This window comes from Chiloscyllium plagiosum, unplaced genomic scaffold (genome assembly GCF_037043375.1).
Source record: "Chiloscyllium plagiosum isolate Xiang-an unplaced genomic scaffold, Cpla_swu_hap1 HiC_scaffold_10, whole genome shotgun sequence".
In the NCBI taxonomy this organism is placed as follows: Eukaryota; Metazoa; Chordata; class Chondrichthyes; order Orectolobiformes; family Hemiscylliidae; genus Chiloscyllium; species Chiloscyllium plagiosum.
Genome location: NW_028270148.1, coordinates 108,939,954 through 108,957,113, shown reverse-complemented (window position 1 = coordinate 108,957,113; position 17,160 = coordinate 108,939,954). Strand labels below are relative to the sequence as shown.

Here is a 17,160-nt window from a genome sequence, read left to right as displayed (position 1 = left end):
CTCTTTGATATCTTTCCCCTCTCAGCCTAAAACTATCCCACCCCAGGGAAAGGACTTTATCTATTTATCCTATCCATTCCCTTCATGATTTTATAAATCTCTATAAGGTCACCCCTCAGCCTCCGACGCTCCAGGGAAAACAGCCCCAGCCTGTTCAGCCTCTCCCTGTAGCTCAAATCCTCCAACCCTGGCAACATCCTTGTAAATCTTTTCTGAACCCTTTCAGGTTTCACAACATCTTTCCGATAGGAAGGAGACCAGAATTGCACGCAATAACCAATGTCCTGTACAGCTGCAACATGACCTCCCAACTCCTGTACTTAATACTCTGACCAATAAAGGAAAGCATATCAAACACCTTCTTCATTATCCTATCTGCCTGCGACTCTACTTTCAAGGAGCTATGAACCTGCACTCCAAGGTCTCTTTGTTCAGCAACACTCCCTAGGACCTTACCATTAAGTGTATAAGTCCTGCTAAGATTTGCTTTCCCAAAATGCATGACCTCACATTTATTTAAATTAAACTCCATCTGCCACTCCTCAGCCCATTGGCCCATCTGGTCAAGATCCTGTTGTAATCTGAGGTAACCCTCTTTGCTGTCCACTACACCTCCAATTTTGGTGTCATCTGCAAACATACTCTTATGCTCACGTCCAAATCATTTATATAAGTGATGAGAAGTAGAGGACCCAGCACCGATCCTTGTGGCACTCCACTGGTCACAGGCCTCCTGTCCGAAAAACAACCCTCCACCACCACCCTCTGTCTTCTACCTTTGAGCCAGTTCTCTATCCAAAAGGCTAGTTCTCCCTGTATTCCGTGAGATCTAACCTTGCTAACCAGTATCCCATGGGGAATCTTGTCAAACGCCTTACTGAAGTCCATATAGCGCACATCTACCACTCTGCCCTCATCAATCCTTGATGTGACTTCTTCAAAAAACTCAGTCAAGGTTGTGAGACATGATTTCCAGTCCCTCAGGATTCCTTCCACCAACTTTCCCACTGATGTCAGGCTCGCTGGTCTATAGTTCCCTGGCTTGAATATATATCCCAGTTGAGTTAGATAGCACTGGTGTCAAGGTTTACAGTGGAGTTAGGGCCTCAATCTGATCAGCCCATGATCTTCCTGACTGACAGAGCAGGCTTAAGGGGATGAATTGCTTTCTCCTGCTCCTATTACCCATGGCCTTAGGAAGGCTCAACACCCAGAGGACACTGAGACAAGGTCATCGCCAAAAGAATCAAAGGTGGCCTGAGGGAAAATTGTTTCACACAGCGGCTGGTTAGCATCTAGAATGCACAGCTTGAAAGTAGGCAGTGTCTCTCCAAAGCGGTACCAAAAAGAAAGAAAATAATTGGGTAATGGAAAAAGAGCAGACGAATGGGAATGAGCCAACTCAGCCTTGCAGAGAGCCAGCACAGAGTCAATGGGCCAAATGGCCTGCTACAGTATTGTAGCACTGTGTAAAATGTGTCTAAGTGTTGCTTCCACAGAAGTCAGGTACTTAGAAGTCATAAAGACTCAGTGTGCATAAGTGATAAGACCCAGTGTTGTGTCAGCAAAAGTAATAAGACTCAGCTATCAAGGGGGGGTTGCACGCTAACAACAGGCCACAGACAGATGTGGTAAGCCGACTAGATTAGCAGCTGCACAGAGCAATACAACTGTCACATGTGAGGTAAAAGGGAAGGTACAGGGAGGCTCATAGAAAACTGTATAAATGTAAAATAATATTATTCAGAAGGGTGCCTACTTTGTGGTCACCCGGGCTTGCAAGAACGGATGAATAAAGACTGCTTCGGAATTTGACTCAGACTAAAATTAGTTGGCAGTGAGCTTCGTTTCTCATAGCACTTTATCACCCACACTCCAATCCGATGTAAGTCAACCACATCCTTTGATAAAAAAAATTCCTTTAAAGATCTCCATTTAAAGTGAATGTTGCATACCTTTACTGAGAGGGTATTGGCCACAATCCCATCCACAGTGGTCTCAGTGAAGGGGTCAAAGTGCTTGTCTGTCCGTCTCATGAACTCCGGTTTCAGGCGGAAGCCACTTTTCCCATTATGCTCAAACATCCCCATGTTCAGTTGCATAGCCAGATCTGAGTACATCATTCAAACAAAAGTATAAAAGATTTTTAGACCTCGATACATTTTTCATTTGACCATTTTATCATTAACTGTGTATCAGATTTGTGCAAACAACATTCAATCCCAGGATGTTCACTGTACGCAGGGGAAGTTGGGGGAATATGCTCACATTTATAGAGTCTAGATTAAACTGATGAAGGGCTTTTGCCTGAAACATCGATTTTCCTGCTCCTCGGATGCTGCCTGACCTGCTTTTCCAGCACCACTCTGATCTAGACTCTAATCTCCAGCATCTGCAGTCCTCACTTTTGCCTCACATTTATAGAGTCATAGAGATGTACAACATCGAAACAGACGCTTTGGTCCAACTCGTCCATGCCGACCAGATATCCCAACACAATCTAGTTCCAGCTGCCAGCACCGGCCCATATCCCTCCAAACCCGTCCTATTCATATACCCATCCAGATGCCTTTTAAATGTTGCAATTGTACCAGCCTCCACCACTTCCTCTGACAATTTAGTGAGGAATAATATCTAATCCATGCTCTCCGAGTTTCCCCTCTTTCCACAGTTCTTGGGGGAACTCCTGCAGGAACTGGGTGGTAGGTATTTTCCTCATCAATCTTTTAGAGTATGTTAGGACATATCTCTGGAGCAGGTAGGACATAGAATCATAGGGGAGTTATAGAATTCCTACTGTGCAGATAGAGGCCATTCAGCCCATCAGGTCTGCACTGGCCCTGCAAAGAGCACCCCCTAATTCCCGTAATCCCACATTAACTCGCTTAGCTTGCACATCCCTGGTCACTATGGATAACTTAGCATGGCTAATCCACCCTGACCTGCACATCTTTGGACCGTGGGAGGAAACCGGAGCACCCGGAGAAAACCCACGCAGACACTGGGAGAATGTGCAAACTCCATACAGATAGTCAGGTCCCTGGCGCCATGAGGCAGCAGTGCTAACCACTGAGCCAGCCTGCTGCCCACCTGAACCCAAGGCTCCTGGCCCAGAAGTGGGGACGCTACTACTGCAGCACAACACCTCAAAGGAAACAGGTGTCTGAAGGAACACAGCAAGTTAGGCAGCATCTGGAGATGGAAAAATCAGGTCCTGATGAAGGGTATTGACCAGAAACATTGACTTCTCCACCTCTTGATGCTGCCTGACTTGCTGTGTTCCTCCAGCCTCCTGTTTGTCTACTTTGGATTCCAACATCTGCAGTTTTTTTAAAATCTCTAACCAAGTAAGGGGGTGGAAGGGCATAACAGAACCAACATTGACATGATAGGTCGAATGGCCTCCTTCTGCACTGTGTGAATCTATCAGTTCGACACCAGACTAAGTGGCTAAACTAGGTTAGATATTCATGAAGAAAGAAAGCCTATTGCCTTTCTCTTCCTCAGTTTTGAAGGATTGTGTACGCATCATGTTTCATGGATAAAGGATAAATCCACCTTCAGAATGATCTTTTTAAAAAAAAGTGTAGTTGCTTCAGCCCGGCCATCCAGCAGCTAAAGTTAAAAATCACACAACACCAGCTTATAGTCCAACAGGTTTATTTGGAAGCACTAGCTTTCGGAGCGCCGCTCCTTCATCAATCAGGGAACACTTCAGCAGATCAGGGGCCTGAGAATCTTCAGGTGACCATCCTCCAAGGTGGACTTCGGGACAGGCAACAACGCAAAGTGGCTGAGCAGAGGCTGATAGCCAAGTTCCGTACCTATGGGGATGGCCTCAACCGGGACCTTGGGTTCATGTCACACTACAGGTGACCCCACAACACTATGCATACATACATACATACACACATGCACATGTGCACACACGCAGACCCTCTCTCTCATATATACACTCTCTCTCATACACACACATCCCCCACACTGACACCCATGCACACACCCTCTCACAAACTTATACTCCATCACACCCACACACACACTTTACCGAGCTTTCACACATGCAAATACACATTTTCTCACATGCACTCACACACTCACATGCACACGCTCTCTCTCAGGCACGCACACATACATACAAGTCAATGGGGAGGATTTGCAGACTCATTCTATTTTGCTCAAAAAATGCCCAATCTGCAGGCAGTCAATCCATGTCATACTTTGTAAATTCCACTTTGGAAATAGAACCAGTCTGACTTAAGTTTGGGATACAGACAGACTATGACCTCACACCTATAATGCCTTGTCTGAGCTGAGATGGCACCTTAAGTTAGAAAACCTTAAGTTATCTCGAGAAGGTGGCTTAAAAGAAGTTATGGGATTTACATATTAATGAATTGAAACGTGCAACCCATTCTAAAAGATGAAAGACTTAAAATTCCTTGTTTGTTCAATATATAGCTGTATGACACTGTAATCTTCTGCTAGAAATTCTGTGTCTTATGATCTTATACTCCACAACCACCTGATGAAGGAGCAGTGCTCTGAAAGCCAGTGCTTCCAAATAAACCTGTTGGACTATAATCTGGTGTTGTGTGATTTTGAACTTTGTCCACCCCAGTCCAACACCGGCATCTCCACATCATCCAGGAGCTATAATAAGCTCACGATTCTCCTCTCTCCTCCAATAATGCCCATTAAACATTATAAATATTTCAGATTTGATTTGATAGCTTGAAGATTCGAAGTTAAGGTTAGTAACTCGGTTTTCAACAATTACGAATGAATGCACAAGGCTCCATTGGCTTGGATAACCCACTTCTCCGAGTATGGAGGACATTCTGGTCTACAGGGACTGCAAAAGTTGCTAAAGTAATGCAATATTAATGGTTCCCGCTTTCCCAACAGGCTCTCATTGTTGTTGAAGTTCATCTATGAGAAAGGAATCTCATAAAAAGATCCCACTCCCACCAGCTAATGTCCAACAGCCAGTCCTGCTCATTTGTCTGTATCTGAACGTTCCGCACAGCACAACATCACAAATATCAGCGGGATTGACTCTATAACCCCATTCAATAAGATCAACGGCTTAGTATCATAGCAGTCCATGCTCACAAAACTTAGGGCATTAGATTTGATTCTGTGATTGGACAATACTTGCTGAACAACCTTGAGTGTGCGAGGATTTACACGACCAACCACTTTAATAATGGGTTCACTTCCTCTTGCAGAGAGCTACAAATGCATTGTTTGTAGGGAAAAGGAACACTCAAGGCATTGTGCACTTATAAAAAAAACATCAAATGTATGGGAGAGAAGATCTCCAATGCAGTCTCTACGGCAATGTCTTGAGCAATCAGACATCAACTTGCCAATCAATCAGCACTGATTTCTCATGCAGTGTTAATTGGTCCTCCTTTATAAATTTTGCAAGCCACAAGATGAAAGATTTTAATTTTGTCAATGCACATAGAGGATCTTCAACCTGAACTCCATTGAGTCATAGAGATGAACAGCATGGAAACAGACCCTTTGGTCCAACCCGTCCATGCCGACCAGATATCCCAACTCAATCTTGTCCCACCCGGCCCATATGCCTCCAAATCGATCAACCTCCTTTCAACAAACACCATCGAGTTAGACCCCATCTACCACCCCACTGAGAAAAATATCAGGAAGTGACATCACCAAAGGAAATGATGTCACCACAGGAAATGATATCACCAACCCAAAGAAACCCAAACATATAAATAGAAAGCAGGAATTATCAACAGTGCTTCGCCCACTGAAAATGTTACCTAGTCGGATGACAAAACGTCTGGAAATGCACCTTCCAGCTCAGTGAGCAAACCTATATTCCTCTAAACCCTTCCTATTCATATACCCATCCGGATGCATTTTAAATGTTGCAATTGTACCTGCCTCCACCACTTCCTCTGGCAGCTCATTACATACACGTACCACCCTCTGAGTAAAAACGTTATCCCTTAGGTCTCTTTTATATCTTTCCCCTCTCACCCTAAACCTATGCCCTCTAGTTCTGGACTCCCCCACCCCAGGGAAAAGACCTTGTCTATTTATCCTATCCATGTCCCTCATGATTTTATAAGCCTCTATGAGGTCGCCCCTCAGTCTCTGACGGTCCAGGGGAAACAGCCCTAGTCTATTCAGCCTCTCCCAATAGCTCAAATCCTCCAACCCTGGCAACATCCTTGCAAATCATTTCTGAACCCTTTCAAGTTTCACAACATCTTTCCAATGGGAAGGAGACCAGAATTGCACGCAATATTCCAACAGTGGCCTAACCAATGTCCTGTACAGCCACAACATGACCTCCCAACTCCTGTACTCAATATTCTGACCAATAAAGGAAAGTATACCAAACGCCTTCTTTACTATCCTATCTACCTGCGACTCCACTTTCAAGGAGCTATGAACCTGCACTCCAAGGTCTCTTTGATCAGCAACATTCCCTACGACCTTATCATTAAGTGTATAAATCCTGCTAAGATTTGCTTTTCCAAAATGCAGCAACTCACATTTATCTAAATTAAACTCCATCTGCCACTTCTCATCCCATTGGCCCATCTAATCAGTCTTGCTACTTCGTCTCAGATCTGGGGATTCACTTAGTACCCAAACATCAATCAATCCCAGGCTTGAATTTTCACAATGACAGAGCATCCACAGCTCTCTATGGTCCAGAATTCCAAAGATTCTTGACCTTTAGAATGTTTGCAGATGACACCAAAATTGGAGGTGCAGTGGACAGCAAAAAAGGTTACCCCAGGGGACAACGGGATCTTGATCAGATGGGCCAATTGGCCAAGGAGTGGCAGATGGAGTTTAATTTAGATAAATGTGAAGTGTTGAATTTTGGAAACACAAATCAGAGCAGGACTTAGACACTTAATGGTAAGGTCCGAGGGATTATTGCTGAACAAAGACACTCAGGTTCATACCTCCTTGAAAGTGAAGTCGCAGGTAGATAGGATAGTGAAGAAGGCGTTTGGTATGCTTTCCTTTATTGGTCAGAGTATTGAATATTGGAGCTGGGAGGTCATGTTACGGATGTACAGGACGGTGAGTTTGGGATATTGCATGCAATTCTGGTCTCCCTCCTAAAGGGAGGATGTTGTGAAACTTGAAAGGATTCAGAAAAGATTTATAAGGATGTTGCCGGAGTTGGAGAGTTTGAGGTAAAGGGAGAGGCTGAATCGGTTGTGATGTTTTCCCTGGACCATCTGAGGCTGAGGGGTGACCTTATAGAGGTTTATAAAATCATGAGGGGCATGGATAGGGTAAATAGACAAGGTCCTTTCCCTGGGGTGGGGGAGTCCAGAACTAGAGGGCATAGGTTTAGGGTGAGAGGAGAAAGATTTAAAAGGGACTGAAGGGGCAACTTTTTCACACAGAGGGTGGTACGTGTATGGAATGAGCTGCGAGAGGAAGTGGTGGAGGCTGGTACAATTACAACATTTAAGAGGCATCTGGATGAGTACATTATTAGGAAGGGACAAGAGGGATATTGGCCAGGTGCTGGCAAATTATGTTCTGATATCTGGTTGGCATGGACAAGTTGGCTCTACATCTCTCTGACTCAATGACTTTGGAGTGAGGACATTTCTCCCCATGGCAGTCCAAAGTGGCTGACCTTTTGTTCTGAGATTATGATCAGTTGTTCCAAACTTCCTAACCAAAAAGAGATTAGCCTCTCAAACATTTACCCTGTCAGCCCCTCTTCAGAAAAACCAAAGGTAGATGTTTTCAATACTCACCTAATGTCTGGAAGTTAAGAGCTACCAGGTGACATCCGGCATTCCAAAATACCTGAGGCATGTAGTTTGAGGAATCCACTCGGGTTCCCTTCGGATAAATGCGGCTCAGCTGCCTCTTGTTGTATCTGGAGAGAGTGTTTGCTAAGGAAAGTTGCAGAGAAAATGAAGGCCTTGTTTCAAATAGAAACACAGATATTGGGATAAGTGAAATCACCGTGAGAAAAAAAGGCTGGTGAACTTGTGAGCTTCCAATGAGTAGGAGCAGGAGAACAAGTAAACGTCATCCAGCCCCTCAAGACTGAACTCCCATTCAATAATACCAAGGCTAATCTCTACCTCAATCTGTCTTGAAGTCATTTCCCCCCATATTCTTATTAAGGAAAAAAACTCAATCAAATGACTCTTGACTTAACTTTACTAAGTGAAAGCGAGAATTGCAGATGCTGGAGATCAGAGTTGAAAAGTGTGGCACTGGAAAAGCACAGCAGGTCAGGCGGCATCCGAGGAGCAGGAGAGTCTGACCTGCTGTGCTTTTCCAGTGCCACACTCTTAACTTTACGAAGTGTTTGGAGGGAAATAGGCCAAGTGCAGGCAGATGGGACTAGTTTAGTTTGAGATTATGGATGGTATGGATTGTTTGAATTGAAGGGACTGTTTCTGTGCTGTATGACTCTCTGACTAAGTGAGCTAGCGGTTACTGCGTATTCTGGGAGAGAGTTCCATAATTTTACAGACCTTTGCGTGAAGAAGTGCCTTCTGCCTTCCCTCCAGAATGACCTAGCTTTGATATTGAAGTCACGTCTCTTACATGTCTTTATCCTAGATTTCTTGACAGTGGCAGAAGTGCTTCTCTCTGTCTCACACTGATAAATTCCTTTCAAAATCTTATAAATCTCCAATCAAATCATCCCTTCACATTCCCAGGAATACCAGCCTAGTGTGCGTAGTCACCCCTTAATGCCATGGGAACTTGGGAACACCGTGACCTGAAAATCCCCTTCCAAACCATTCACCATCTTGACTTGGAAATGCCGTGTCATTCTGTCAGTGTCAAGGGGTCAAAATCCTGGAATTTCCCTCCCCAAGAGTGCTGCAGGAGTCCTTAAAATATACGGGCTGAAGCAGTTCAAGAAGGTAGCTCAGCAACACCATCTCAAGGGCAACTAGGGACGGGCAATAAATGCAGGTCCAGCCAGCGACACCCATGTCCTGTCAGCGAATAAGAAAAAGCAGACATTCTCTGCACATCACTATCGACAAATTGAACTGAATATTGTTCAGAAGAGTTGCTGTCCCCTCCTAGGATCTGAGGACGAAAGGAATATTCTGCTGACAAATAACACTTTGAGAATATTTTTTAGAAATTCATTCATGGGATGCGGGCGTCACTGGTGGGAATTAATTGCCTGTCCCTAATTGCCCAGGTAATGGCTAAGGGTAAACCACATTGCTGTGGGTCTGGAGTCACATGTAGGCCAGACCAGGTAAAGGACATTGATGAACCAGATGGATTTTTCCAACAATTAGTTCATGGTCATCATTAGATTTTTAATTCCAGATTTCCACTGGATTCAAATCTATGGCATTCACCCAGGGTCCCCTGAATGTGCACTGAGTCACTGATTAATAGTGGAATGATGGTGTCACTCGGCTATCACCTCCTCGTTGAGGGTATTTAAACCCATAACATACAAATTAATTTAAAAAGACCATTCTGGTAAATTCTAGCTGCACTCCTTTCAGGTCCAACAGATCAAAACAACATTAAACTCCATTTTAAGGCAACTTCAAAGACTCTGTCACCAAGTTCTCCAATGATGTATTGTTCCACAGAGTGGATGTTGGAGTTTGCATTTAATATAGGAGGAGACTTCCTGTGGATTGCCACCTGGCTGTGGACTGAGTGTTCCAATGATCCCGAGAACGATGCTATCAGGACTTCCCAACTCCTGGCAGGATCATCTATGACAGTAAGGCCAGAGGGGAGGAACCAAAGTGCAATCCAAATTAAGCCCTTAACTGCAATGCAGGGGGAAGATATTAGCGTGACACCAACTGCTACTGATGTACAATAGCATTCCTACGTTAAGAGAAATCGGAACAAGGCATCTACCTCGACCTCCTGGGAACAGGTGCCAAATGTGTGGTGGGAGATGTGGCTCTAGGATAATGCCCATCAGCCACACCAGGACCCTGGGTGATAACATTTATCCACCCAGCTGCTGAATATTTCCAACACTCTTTAAATTAAATATTATATAGTCATAGAGTAATATAGCATGGAAACAGGCCCTTCAGCTCAAATTGGTCCACACTAACCATGGTGTCCACTCAGCTAATTGAGTTATCTTGGACTTCTGTTAAAGCAAAATATCCAGCCATCAAGATAAGCCTATAAATTATTCTCCTACAAGTGAATTAATTTCCAGAAGTTAACACAGGGGCTGCCCAAAGTAATTTGCAAACTGATCAGCATTTCAAGCGGTGCGTGAAGATGTGTTCTTATTTAAAAAGAACTTTTTAACAGTTAAGCAACAAAAAAATTATTATTCGAGTCTGTCTTTCTTCTTGCCCATTGCTTGCATTTCTTAAGGGATGACGCCATCCAGTGGCCACGGTCTGAATGAACAGCTCTCAGATTTTATTGTTAAAAATCATATTCTTCCTACTCAAAGAAAACAAGGTCTGGGTCACCACTCTCAGTAGCAGCAACACCTGGATGCAGAGTGAGAAGATATTATTCAAACGAGAAACTATGTCTTATCTTCTGAAATTCCCCCAACTCAAGATCAAAAGGAAAATCTTATATTTATGTTCCTCCTTGGGACCCTCCAACCACACAGCATTTATGTCGACTTCACAAGTTTCATCAATTCCCCTCCCTCCAACTTATCCCAGAACCAACCTTCCAATTTGGCAGCTCCCTCTTGAACTGTCCTACCTGTCCATCTTCCTTCCCACTTATCCGCTCCACCCTCCTCTCCGACTATCACCATCACCCCTCCACCTTCATCTACCCATCACATTCTCAGCTACCTTGCCACCCCCTCTCCCATTTATCTCTCCACCCCCTCGGTGCACCAGCCTCATTCCTGATGAAGGGCTCATACCCGAAATGTTGACTCTCCTGCTCCTTGGATGCTGCCTGACTTGGCTGTGCTTTTCCAGCATCACACTCTTGACTCTGATCTCCAGCATCTGCAGTGCTCACTTTCTTCTAGTCATGTTTATGTTGTGTCCATCTCAACTACCAGAGCTCTCAAAGCGTTTCACAGTCAATAAAGTACTTTTTGAAGTGTCATCACTGTAAAGCAGGAGACAATTTGCACATAAATAGCAAATGACAATGACCAGATAATCTGGTTCTCACAACGTTGGTTGGGTGATAGACATTGGCCAGCAGAAACCTCTGTTCTTCACTGAAATAGTTCCTGGGGAGCCTTTTACGCTCAGCTGAGAGGGCAGAGTAGGCCTCAGTGTAAAGTCTAGTCTGAAAGGCTACACCTCTGACAGTGCTGCACTCCCTTGGTACTGCATAGGAGTCACAACCTTGAGTGGAGTGATGGTGGCACAGCGGTAGCATCATTAGGTCAACCTTTCACAGGCTGGGCATAATGTGCTGGGGACATGGGTTCAAGTCCCTCCATTGCATGGATGGAATTTGAAATTGCTTAATGAAAACTCTGGAACTTAAACCCACCCACAATTTGGGTGATAGCATTAACTATCATCAATTGATTTGGGAATAAAAACATCTGGTTCACCAATGTCCTTGAGGGAAGGAAATCTGCGATGCCATAGCAATGTTGTTAACTCCTAACCCTCTGAAACGGTCAACTCTAAAAGTAAGGCGCTGGAAAGGCACAGCAGGTCAGGCAGCATCCGAGGAGCAGGAGAGTCGACGTTTCGGGCATAAGCACTTCATCAGGAATGTTCCTGATGACGTCGACTCTCCTGCTGCTTGGCTGCTGCCTGGCCTGCTGTGCTTTTCCACACTTTTCGGCTCTGACTCTCCAGCATCTGCAGTCCTCACTTCCTCCTAACTCTAAAAGCAGAGCGAAAGAAAGAAAGAAAGAAATCTGAACAAAAATATGCGAAACAAACGAGGGTCTGTTAAGATTCACAATAAGTGGGGGCTTTGAGATCCTTTTTTAAAGTTGCCATCACTTTTCATGGTTTAACATCATGTTTGCATCGTGGTGCGTCCTGAATCTCTGGTGAACCTCTCTCTCTACGAAATTAAACATCACTGATTTACGTCTGAGCGAGTGATGGGAATGGTACAGTCAGTATTTGCTGAAGGGATACTCCACAAACTCCACAGGCGATTTCGTCAGCTGCTCCAGAGCCTTGGTCTCCACGAACGACGACATTTCGAAACTTTTGTTGTTCTCTACAAGTGAAAAAACAGAAACGTCCAATAACCCACCGCACATCTGGCTGTACCCCTCGGTTAACCTTTCAGCTTTAAGAAAACTGGCTGACACAGTTCGGCACGGACACTGAGGTGTTGATTTTATTGTACTTGGCATGAGGGGGGGGGTGTGCTGTATGCTTTGGAGTGAGATCTAATCGAATGGAGGAATGCAAGGTCATGTTATAAACTGGGGTGGGTGCCGGTGGGGAACGTGAAACACACAAAAACATTTTAGAACCTTGAAGCCCTTGTTACCTCGCCTGTCTTGAGCTGGTGATGAGGAAGCCCCATTGATGGAGCACCAATAAAGCAGAATTGAGCCCTTTGTGAGAGGGAAGGGAAATCTTGCCAATAACTTTATTGCCTGACTAAGAGTTAGCAGAGTAATAGATTAAGAAGAAATCAAAACACTTATATCGATTTCTAAGTCAATGGGAAACATAGAAATGTAGAAAATAGGTGCAGTAGTAGGCCATTTGGCCCTTCCAGCCTGCCCCACCATTCAATATGATCACGGCTGATCGTGCAATCTCAGTAGCCCATTCCTTTCTCCCCATACCCCTTGATCCCTTTAGCTACAAGGGTCATGTCCAGCTCCCTCCTGAATCTATCCAACAAACTGGCCCCAACAGCTTCCTGTAGGAGAGAATTCCACAGGTTCACAACTCTCTGAGTGAAGACATTCTTCCCCATCTCAGTCTTGGATGGCCTACCCCTCATTGTTACACGGTGACCCCGAGTTCTGGACTTCCCCAGCATTGGGAACATTCTTCCTGCATCTAGCCTGTCCAGTCCCAGCAGGATTTTATATGTTTCTGTGCAACTCCCCCCTCATTCTTCTCAATTCCATGAGTACAAGCCCAGCCGATCCAGTCTCTCCTCGTATGCCATCCTGGGAACAAATATAACAATGTCACAAAAATGTAAGAATAAAACATACCTCAATGTCCTCCATCAATAATTACCCCAGGAGCATTTCAACAAGACTTCAGTATCTTTTCCGATGGGCTCCTTGTTACAGTTGTTGCAAAAATCTGCTTTGACTAAACCGATCTTCATCACTGTAATGTCAACTTCACAACATACCTGACCTACTCATGTGCTATCTGCAAGTTCAGCCCACCACACCTTCACTCCCCTCGCTTAAGTCATTGCTATAAATGGCAAAAAGTCAACAAGCTCCAGTGCAGATCCCTGTCTAACATCCCCATTCACCCCGTCACAATCTACAAGGAGGCCTTTCATTGTGATATTGCCAGTCGGCAAATTGTCTGTCCACGTTAGTATGTTAGCCCTCACACCATGAACTCCTCCCTTATGCAATAACCTATTTATGTAGAAGTAGAGCCTTCTCAAATCCAAGTATCATACATCAATGGGCTTCCCTTTGTCCACACTGCATGCCACACACTCAAAGAATTCCAATAAATTGGTGAAACATTTCTGTTTCGCAAAATATGCTGACCCTCTCCAATTCCCTTGTGTGTTTCCGAGTGCCCAGTTATAACCTCCTTCAGCTTCATGAGTGTTGTTGGAGCCCAGCCAGGCAAGTGTCACACACCTGACTTGTGCCTGGTGGATGGTGGACAGGCTTTGCAGAGTCAGGAGCTAAGCTAGCCGCCACAGGATTCCCCGCGTCTGACCTGCTCTTGTAGCCGCAGTGTTTAAAATGTCCAGGCCAGTTCAGTTTCTGGTCAGTGCTAACTCCCAGGATGTTGATAATGGTGGATTCAGTGATGGAAATGCCACTAAGATGAGTGGTAGAGCACAGTGTGTGCAGAGGACTCAGATTGCAGAGGGATATAGATAGTTTAAGAGAGTGGGCAAAGGTCTGACAGATAGAGTACAACGTTCATGAATGTGAAGTCATCCACTTCGGTAGGAATAACAGTAAAAAGGGTTTTTATGTGAACACTAAAAAGAATTGCAGCATATTGCTGTGCAGAGGGACTGGGGTGTCCTTGTGCATGAAAGTTGGTCTGCAGGTACAACAGGTAATGAATAAGGCAAATGGAATTTTGTCCTTCATTGCTAAAGGGACTGAGTTAAAAGATAGGGAGGTTATGCTGCAGCTGTATAGTGTGCTGGTGAGGCGACAACTGGGAGTACTGTGTGCGGTTTTGGTCTCCTTACTTGAGAAAGGATGTACTGGCACTGGAGGGGGTGCACAGGAGGTTCATGTGATTGATTCCGGAGCTGAGAGGGTTGGCTTATGAGGAGAAACAGAGTGGACTGGGATTACATTCACTGGAATGAAGAGGAATGAGGGGTGATCTCATAAAAGTTACATTAAAAACACATAAAATTATGAAGGAAATAGATATGATAGAAATAGGGAGGTTTTTTTCCACTGGCAGGTGAAGCTAGAACTCATGGGCATAGCCTCAAAATAAGGGGGGGGGGGAGCAGATTTAGGGCTGAGCTGAGGAGGAACTTCTTCCCCCAGGGGGTTGTGAATCTGTGGAATTCCCTGCCCAGGGAAGCAGTTGAGGCTACCTCACTGACCTTTTTTAAGGTAAAGATAGATAATATTAGAAGAATACTAAATATGGTCCAGGTATGCCAGCAAGGGTCGATTCCAGGCTTGGTAGTCTCCCTGGATGCAGAGAAAGTGTTTGACGAGGTGGAGTGGCCGTACCTCCTTTATGTCCTGGAGCGGTTTGGTCTTGGAAGGGTCTTTGCCAGGTGGGTGGCAGTGTTATACAGTGACCCTAAAGCAGCGGTTCTCACTAATGGTCTAAGGCCTGACAATTTTAGTATTGTTAGAGGCAGCCGACAAGGAATGCCCCCTTTCACCATTGCTGTTTACATCGGTGATAGAGCCGTTGACAGAGGCCATCCAGAGGGTCCCCAATATAATTGCCCTGGAGGTGGGATCAGGAGGGCATAAGATCACCCTTTTACGCAGATGATGATCTTCTCTTTCTAATGAACCCAACAATACCTGTGCCTTGTTTAATACAAGTGACTAATCTATCTGGATCTTTCTCAGGTTGTAAAATCAATATTATGAAGTCGGAGGCCATGCCTGTGGGGGGTCTTGTCAGAGTACCCGACCTTGGGGGTGGAACCCGTTTTACTTTCGGGTGGACACAGGGAGGTTTCCTGTATTTCGGCATTTTTATCACCATGGCCTTCCATCAATTATATAACACTAACTTTGTGCAGTTGCTAGAGAAGATAAGACAGGGCCTTCAGTGCTGGGAAGATCTTCCGATATCCTGGTTGGGTAGAATAGCTCTGGTCAAAATGAATGTTCTTCCTCGTTTGTTATATCCCATGTGAATGCTCCCTTTGATGCTGCCTGGGCAAGCGCTTTGGAGGTTTTACAGTTGGCTTGGATCTTTCATCTGGCATCATAGACAGCCTCTTAATAAGCTTGTCAAATTGCAGCTTCCCCAGGGGATGGGGGTTAAATTCAAAGGTAGAAGACAGAGGGTGGTGGTGGAGGGTTGTTTTTCAGACTGGAGGCCTGTGACCAGTGGAGTGCCACAAGGATCGGTGCTGGGTCCAGTACTTTTCGACATTTATATAAATGATTTGAATATGAGCATAAGGGGCAAGTTTGCAGATGACTGCAAAATTGGAGGTGTAGTGGACAGCAAAGAAGGTTACCTCAGATTACAACAGGATCTTGATCAAAAGGGTCAATGGGCTGAGAAGTGGCAGATGGAGTTTAATTTAGATAAATGCGAGGTGCTGCATTTTGGGAAAGCAAATCTTAGCAGGACTTATACACTTAATGGTAAGGTCCCAGGGAGTGTTGCTGAACAAAGAGACCTTGGAGTGCAGGTTCATAGCTCCTTGAAAGTGGAGTCACAGGTAGATAGGATAGTGAAGAAGGTGTTTGGTATGCTTTCCTTTATTGGTCAGAGTACTGAGTACAGGAGTTGGGAGGTCACGCTGCAGCTGTACAGGACATTGGTTTGGCCACTGTTGGAATATTGCATGCAATTCTGGTCTCCTTCCTATCGGAAAGATGTTGTGAAACTTGAAAGGGTTCAGAAAAAATTTGCAAGGATATTGCCAGGGTTGGAGGATTTGAGCTATGGGGAGAAGTTGAATAGGCTGGGGCAGTTTTCCCTGGAGCATCGGACGCTGAGGGGGTGACCTTATAGAGGTTTATAAAATCATGAGGGGTATGGATAGGGTAAATAGGCAAGGTCTTTTCCTAGGGGTGGGGGAGTCCAGAACTAGAGGGCATAGGTTTAGGGTGAGAGGGGAAAGATATAAAAGAGACCTAAGGGACAACGTTTTTACTCAGAGGGTGGTACGTGTATGGAATGAGCTGCCAGAGGACGTGGTGGAGGCTGGTACAATTGCAACATTTAAAGGGCATCTGGATGGGTCTATGAATAGGAAGGGTTTGGAGGGATATGGGCCGGGTGCTGGCAGGTGGGACTAGATTGGGTTGGGATATCTGGTCAGCATGGATGGGTTGGACCAGTGGGTCTGTTTCCGTGCTGTACATTTCTATGATTCTATGACTCTATAAGTTCTCAACTATCCTCTGTGACTGACTGGGCTTGTCAGGACCTGCGGTCAATCTGGCTGGAGATCGAGGCCTCCCAGGCGAAGTGCCCCCTCATTAATTTGTTGTTTATGGACAAGATGAGGACTGTTATGGACCATTGCAGAAACCTGATTGTCCTTAACACGATTAAAGCATGGAGAATGATGCGATAAGGTGAGGGCAATTTACAAAATCCTTCCCCTTTCACTCCCATGGCAGGAATGTTAGGATTCCGGCCGGGATCGATGTATTCTGGCTTTAGGCTCTGGGAGTCCAGAGGAGTCTCTTGTTTGGGAGATTTATTTAACGGGGAGGTCATGATGTCTTTCGAGCAGCTGAGCCAGAAATATGAGCTATCTGGAAGAGACTTCTTTCATTATTTTCAGATTCGGGACTTTATACAGAAAGAGTCTACATTAATGGTTAGTCCCTGTAAGTCGGATGTGGAGAGT

General features: G+C 44.9%; 1 protein-coding gene across 2 annotated transcripts in view; it reads right to left on the bottom strand.

Annotated features, from left to right (window-relative positions):
• Window positions 1–17,160, bottom strand: part of plcb1 (phospholipase C beta 1) — an 867,193-nt gene that overhangs the window by 126,129 nt on the left and 723,904 nt on the right. For both annotated transcript variants that reach the window (XM_043696584.2, XM_043696585.2), the window contains exons 18-20: window positions 12,087–12,171; window positions 7,779–7,903; window positions 1,956–2,110 (exon numbers count right to left, since the gene is read on the bottom strand). In XM_043696584.2, the coding sequence (XP_043552519.1) occupies window positions 1,956–2,110; window positions 7,779–7,903; window positions 12,087–12,171 (365 nt within the window). The remainder of the gene's footprint in view (window positions 1–1,955; window positions 2,111–7,778; window positions 7,904–12,086; window positions 12,172–17,160) is intronic.